Source organism: Lepisma saccharinum, chromosome 9, assembly GCF_977018435.1.
Source record: "Lepisma saccharinum chromosome 9, izLepSacc3.1, whole genome shotgun sequence".
Lineage (NCBI taxonomy): Eukaryota > Metazoa > Arthropoda > Insecta > Zygentoma > Lepismatidae > Lepisma > Lepisma saccharinum.
Genome location: NC_139237.1, coordinates 22,608,263 through 22,616,143, shown reverse-complemented (window position 1 = coordinate 22,616,143; position 7,881 = coordinate 22,608,263). Strand labels below are relative to the sequence as shown.

At 36.4% G+C, this 7,881-nt stretch overlaps 1 protein-coding gene across 1 annotated transcript in view; it reads left to right on the top strand.

Moving 5' to 3' along the window:
* Positions 1–3,062: 3,062 nt before the first annotated feature.
* The window catches only part of LOC145992350 (uncharacterized), a 134,752-nt gene continuing 129,933 nt past the window's right edge, over positions 3,063–7,881 (top strand). The window contains exon 1 of the mRNA XM_083128730.1: positions 3,063–3,128. Within this exon, the coding sequence (XP_082984856.1) occupies positions 3,115–3,128 (14 nt within the window). The 5' untranslated portion in view covers positions 3,063–3,114. The remainder of the gene's footprint in view (positions 3,129–7,881) is intronic.

The window sequence follows — 7,881 nt, the reverse complement described above, 5'->3', positions numbered from 1 at the left end:
ATGTTCTCCATATGCAAAAATATAAAAATTCTTAAACTAGGTTAAAAGAACACTTACCTCATTTTTAATGGTACAACTGCTTTCTTCTGAGGTCCCATCAACGTCCGTTTCCAGAGGCGAGTACAGCATTTATTTATCACCCTATACCCTCGAGCATAGGCGTAACTTGGTGGAGGCGATGAGGTTTATTAGAATTTACAAGTTAGCGAACCTGAGAATCAAATTAATAACGAGTAATATTTGTGATTTCACAAACGTAACAGTTATTAGCAAATAACCCTGGACGCAGTTTTTATGAGATGGAACACTTTTCAAATCTATTCCTGCAAAGCTAAGCCCCAGCTTTGATTCTAGCCTCTAAAGTTAAGCCCTAAGTCTAATTCTGTCACCTCACAATTAGCCCATGTATAATTCTGCCCTGTTAACATTAGGCCCAAGTCTGAATCTGCCCGATCAAAATTAAGCTCCAAATGTGATTCTGCCTTCTCAGAAGGTCTCAAGCTACGTATATGGCCTCGAGATCAGTCATACACAGATGATTGATTCAATTCACAGTTCAAAATCGTGCAATTCACAAACACAAGCAATTTCTGCCAAGATATTACATAATCAGCTATGAAAAACTTTGTACTAAAAATTCAAATCTACTCGTAACTACATCACGGCCAATGTAATGAAATGCTTAGAGGTCTAACAATGCTTTCGTTGCTTTCCATGATTGTTTTTTGACCACGCAAAAGACGTTGATACGCTAAGAAATTGAAGATAGTTTTTTTCACCCCGAAAATTACGTGATTCAAAATATCAAATTCAGATTTTATTACAGAGGCAATATAGGAATTTGAAGGTTAAAAGTAGGAAAATAAATATTTTTTAAATTGTATAAATGACAAAATAAGTAAATATTGATTTTCCAATTTGGTTTCGGTCTTATGTTTGTCTGTGTAAGACATCTAACTATTTTGAACCGGTCAGTACTTACTTATCCAGCAAGCCTGTACCCAGATGAGGGGTCATGTAGAACATTCCCCTCCCCATACAATATTATATATTTTAGTACGAACTCACAAAAACTTAACAAAATTACAGTATTCTTTAGATTTTGCAAGAGTTTCAATTTCCTGCTTGTACAAATGAATGGGTTTGTCGTAGAGAGAAAATGGCTAGAGATGATTGCAGTCTGCAATATTTATTAAATTTAGTTTTATAACAATCCAGGTAAGGCTACCACACGTCCCGATTTATTTTAAATAGATGGAAGAACTATTTTATGAATCTTTTAAATTTTCATTTAGGATATAAATCTGAAGTATATGAAGTACACACAGAATAACCTTTAGTTCTAAAACCTAACTTAACTGAAACTAAATATGATATTACAAAGCTCAATAAGAACAAACACATGGATTTGATTTAAGAACAGCTGAAGTAATTAAATAGCGTCGAAACTCGTTAATACATCGAATTAAAAAAAATATTTTTTCTAATATAGAAAAGAGAAGAAATTCCTAAAAAAAATCCTATATTTTTCATGGTTCCTGTATTTTAAAAAAAGGTGATAGATAGAACGAACTGCAATAAATACCAGGGAATTGCTCTTCTTTCAACATCACATAAAATATTACCTAACGTACTTTTCGGAAAAAGAATATCTTATGCTAATGAAACAATAGGTGACTATCAATGTAGATTTAAATGTAAATGGTCAACTATGGATCAAATTTTGCACATTAGAAAGACACTTGAGAAAAGGTGGGAATATATTCACATTGTCATTATGTATTCATTGGTTTAAAAAAAGCATACCATTCGGTTAAAAGGGATAATTTTTATAATGCATTATTCGAGTTTGAAATACCTAAGGATGATATGATACAAGTATGCAATAACGAAACAAATTGAAATTCTTCATGTGAGTTAATATCTCTGAAGAATTTACAATTCATGATGGTTTAAAAGGAGAAGATGCATTTTCACATTCGTTCTATAATTTTGCCTTAGAATTTGCTGTTAGGAAAGTAATAGAAAGTACTACTTACGATGGACTCTAATGAAACAACCTAAGTCAGTTGTAAGCATATGCAGATTATGTAACCTTACTAGGTGAAGGTTTTAAAAATACAATTAAGAATAATGCTAAAATAATTTTCAAAGCAGACCAAGTGTTAGGTAAAAATCAACATTTAATCACTGATAACAATTTGTTTGAATCAGTACTTAGGAGTAATAGGAACAAATGAAAATGATACTAAATAAGAAGTAAAAAAGCAGATTTCATTCAGAAAATGCGTGTTACTTTTTTCTGGATAGACTTTATCTCAGATACTAGAAGTTAAAATATATAAAACAACAATTTTGCGTGTAGTATTATGTGGATGTGAAACTTCGTTCATTACATTAAAAGGGGAACATAAATTAAGAGTATTTGAAAATAAAATACTTAAAAAACTACTTGGACCTTAAAGGCATGAGGGTTCATGTGAGTTACATGAAGGTTACATACTATAGAACTGCATGGCATGTATTCATGTCCGGACATGAGAATATTTAAATCACGGATAGTTAGGTGGGCTGGCCATGTGACATGAATGGAAGAGGAAAGAGGATTTTACAGGAAACTTGATGAAAACTTGATAATTGGAAAACTGTAGGAATGTCAAGACGAACATGGAGGGAGAAAGTTTAGATGGAACTTAAATAAATTGGTAAGGATGGGAAAGATAGGATTGATCGTGGAAGGTTTATATTGCTTCGTCCATAATCCTTCGGGTTTAAGATAGCTAGAGCTTAAGTAAGAAAGGATAGAAATTAACCATAATATTCAAAATTTTGTTTGTAGTTTTTTTTAGTTGTACATATTTACTAAATACTGAAACAAGATCATATATTACGTTATATTTTATATTATGAAGTAAGGTTTTTTCATCTTACAGGTGCCTCTGGGTCTCTGCCTGGTTGATGTCTCTCGTCGTTTCCATTATACTCGCAGTGTCAACCTGGGAGAACGCAAATAGAAACCCAATTGGAATGTCGATTGTCAACACACCGAATGTGGTTGTTTTTCCATCAGTGTTTCTTTGCCCAATATCTTCTATTAATAAGACTGAAGGTGAAATGGTTGTATCAGAGTAAGTATATTAAGACCTTATATTTGACTATGCATATCCATCGCATATAGATAACTGAATTAAATATTCAATCCTCGCAGATAAGGACTCGAATTAGCCCACGACTAATTTTGAACACTTGTGTTGTCGGTGAAATCAAAGAAATGAAAACAATCATTGTGAAAATAATTAAAACGGAATTATGTCGGAAGAAATAAGTCCTGGCGCTTTCACAGCAGCTAGTTTGGCAGGTTGACACAAATCACATATTCGTGGATACGTAATTTTAGGCATAGTTTTTGCAATTCCAATGTGGGCACCACTTAAAGGAAAATCGTGTCAATAACGGAAGATAATATTATCCATAATCTTAGGTAGAACAGCAGTAGTGGTTGTGGCTGGAGGCGGTTTCACAGTGTGTGACATGTATAAAAATCGTTGACTCTGTAACCGATAGTGTAGGAGATATATATATATATATATATATATTGGCAGTATCCAAAGTGGGGGAGGTGGAGTTTAATAATCATTTCGTGGGCAAATAACAAATGTCAATACATCAATGTAACAAATTCTTTCATGTGCACTATGGAGAAAGCCATGTGTCTCGTAGCAGTGAGCAGTCATTTTATGTTCATTATTGTGCCGGGGATCCAGTACATGACAGCACACTTCTGGTCTCACATTGCGCTCTCTATGTGTTGTCAAGGGAAGTGGGGAACGCGAAAGTGACCCATCCTGGGCGTTAAGAAACCCAGCAACCCGTAGAAGGATATGCGCATGGTACTTCCTCTTGCCACGTCGTAACACTCGGCGCCACCGCTGTTATCTGGTTGGAATCCGGTGCATTTCCCGCTCCCTACTACTCTTACCAGCATAGCGAGCGTCCGGCGTAGGGGTAGAAAAGAGCTGTAGTCCTTGTTGATATTTTCAGGTATGTAAGAATTATGTGTGTGTACGTTCTTGAAATGAAATAATGTTCATAAGTTATACACATTTTAAAGGCCAATTTAATTATCATGTTGATGATACAGTTGCATGGCAAACATGTTCTTTGATCGAAGGAAATCTATATATTTTTAAAATGAAATCGTTACTCGCCTCTGAAATTTTATATTTTCTTCTCATTAAAATACGTGTTATTATTAAAGGTGATTTAATAATGTTAAATTTGTACAAACTTTCCTAAATCACTAAATATTATTAATATGTTATATTTATATGTTAACTAGCTGATTATCCGGTGTCGCTCGGGTGTTTCATGGATTCTGACTATAGCGTAAAATGTAACATATTTTATTTACAGGTATTTCAAAGTATAAGTACAGTATACAAACTAAGAAGTAATATATGCTGGTCAAAAAAGTTTTGCACATAACTAAATTTTTATTTTCGGCATCACAGAAGCCACACATGTCAATACCTCCGACTAGGCAATGAAAGTACAAAACACAAAACATAGTTAAAGAAAATTCTGAAAGATATAACTAAAGAAACAAAAGAAACAAAGTGGTTTTCCTAACCAAAGTAAGATGCAACGAAAAGATCACCAATTACCAAATTGAGTAAACATATCAGATACCCCTCACCATCTATTCAGTAACGTGTGTGGCCTCCACGAACAAGTAGACGTTCTCGATCACGACGGGGTATGCTGAAACTCAGGTTATCCAATACATGTTGTGGAAGATTGTCCCATTCTGAATGGCAGTGTGTATCAGATCACGTAGGGTTTGTGGTGGGTGAGGGCGGTTTGCAATGGCACGTTTCAGAAGATGCCAGGCATGTTCGATACAATCGATATAGGGGGAGACTGCTGGCCAGTCCATCCGACGGTTTGCATGCCTTCGAAGGAAAAGGTCCACTGAACGGACACGGTGAGGACGGGCATTATCGTCCACCAACGTTAATCCTGCTCCAACATCCTGCACAAATGCACTAACGATAGGTCGATGAACACTGTCCTCGTATGTCTGTGCATACAGAGTACCTTGTATGTGAACTAATGGCGTCCGACTATTGCCCAGAACAGTGCCGAACCACCCTGTTGCTGGACACTTTCCACCATGAACGATTAGTTGAAACGCAGTACATTTGCTCTCCAGACACGTATAGTGTTGTCATAGAGGTGCAGACTAACCCGTACTTTATCTGTAAACAGTGTTTGTGACCACTGTTCCAGGGTCCAGTTTTCATGTTGTCTAGCCCATCTAACCCGTAGTGCCCTATGTCGTACGGTGAGTCGGGGAACTTTCAAAGGTCGACGGGCATCAATCCCTATATCGTGTAGTCGGTTTCGCACCGTTTGGGTGGACACCGTGATCCCTGAGGTCTCACAGAACTCCTTCTGGATTTGGGTTGCTTTGCACGTAGGATGCCTGCGAGCAGAAATACGGATATGCCTGTCTTGTGCAGCCTTTGTTATTACGTGGTATTCCTTCTCTGGACCTATCTGCTATTGAATGGGTCTCCTGGAATTTCTTCCGCACTCTAGAAACGTCACTTTGCGTACAGCCTATCCTATTTGCTACGACCAGTTGCTTCATAACTTCCTGTAGTAGAGTCACTATTCTGATTCTATCCACTGCCGAAAGTGTGTTTCGTGGCATTTCTAAAATGTAAACTCACGCCATTACAGCCATTACAACCTTCCTTGAGACGTCCAGTGCTTTATACTTCCCCTTCTCACGAACTGCGAGACACTCGTTGGGCGAATTACGAGGTTAAAACGTGAAACATGCTTCAAAACGCGGCCATAGACATGTACCTGTGTTGAATTGGCCTTCGGTTGATGTGTGCGCTTCAAAGGTATGGAGATTTGTGGCGTCATTGATGCAGAATATGGAAATCTTGCAATATGCAAAACTTTTTTGGACCATTACATTTTAAAAATTTACTATAATGTAAATTGAACAGCAATTTAGGAACAACATTTTAGTTCCACCTCAAGCACCAAGAAAAAATAAATTGAACGGCATTATGAATGTCACTATTCATCTTAGCAACCCCGAAAACAATTGATTCCACATTAATGTCTGTCGTTTTACATGTACCTCCTTCCCAACTCCACCTCTAGGGGTGCTAGGGGTGTATTGGAGTTGATCGGTATTGGAGGTGTCCCTATTCATCTTAGCGATCCCGAAAACTATGGATTCCACACTAATATCGGTCGTTTTCGATTATTTGTATGCCACCCTTCCCAGCCCCACCCCTAGGGTGCCATGGGTGTCTTGAAGTTGAACCGCATTGGAAGTGTAACTATTCGTCTTAGAGACCACGAAAACAATGGATTCCACATTAATGTCGGTCGTTTTACATGTACTCACTTCCAAACTCCACCTTTACGGGTGCTAGGGGTGTATTGGAATTGAACGTATTGGGAGTTACCCTATGTATCTTAGCGACCCCGAAAACTATGGATCCCACATTAATATCGGTCGTTTTCTATTATTTTTACATGTCTCCATTATTCCACCCCCACCCCTAGGGATGACAGGGGTGTCTTACCCCCACAGTATTTCATTCCACATTGTAAGTCATATGTGCACCAAGTTTGGTCGTCGTGAATATCACCAATTAGCTTAGAGACACCAAACACTATGGATCCGACACTAATCTTGGTAATTTTTTACATTTGAATTTTCACCCCCTCCCACCCGCCATCCCGATAGGTGATGAACTTTAATTGGAACGACATTGACAGTGCCACTATTCATCTTAGAGACCCCGAAAACTATGGATTGAAAATCTTACGACACACACTTAAATTCTAATATGACGTTATTATTGTGCAGGCATAAAATATGAAAACACACACGACGTGACACAATTACAAGATCATTGTTCCATCAGTATTGACCTAGTTTAAAGCTTGTCACAATGACACACTAATGAGGTAGTATGTTTTCGATTCTGTAAATACTGACACTGCACAACGTTATCAAATATTTTGAAGTTAGTATTTACAAAATCAGCAACGTTTGTAGTACTCATCCGAGTTACACGTGCACGCATGTATCATATTGTGGATGTAAATTTCACCTTCTCTTACTTTAGTGTATCATGTAAATATCGCTATCGTTTTTATGTATAATACATGTCAACCATCACTAATATTTAATTAGAAAGCTTTGAAGTCACTCAAAATATATATACACTGTATCAGTAACTGTCCTTGAGTACATGGATTGAAAATTGGAATATAATAGTGTTCGATATATGAAATCACAGCACTAACATTTTTCCCAGAGTGATCCTGATTCTCATAAAGAGTTCATAATTTTACTCTCGTTAACAGCACTCGATATTTTCTTCCTATATCATTGAACTCTAATCTTCTTGAAACAGACAACGTGTGTGTGTGTGTATATAATATATATATATATATATATATATATATATATATATATATATATATATTAGTTCCTTGTCTGTGTGGAATATTTGTCACACTTTGATGCATTAAGTTTGCAGCTACAAATAGTGTCATTGACAAAACTACACAATGAAGACTTCATATCGTCGAATTATGAATGAAAAAATGTTTAATTGTATATACAATGTAAATAGTTTCTTCAAATCGATGTATGTATCAGCATTGAATATCAGGACTCACTTCCACTTGACTTTAGTAGGAGTTAATTGGAATATATTGAAAGAGATCTGTGTTGAACGATTTGGTGCTTATCTACTGATTTAACTGTATTGCGTAATTGATACTGATGAGAGAATTAATTGTAATTCATGTTCCCTCGTGTCGAAAATTTAAAAAGAA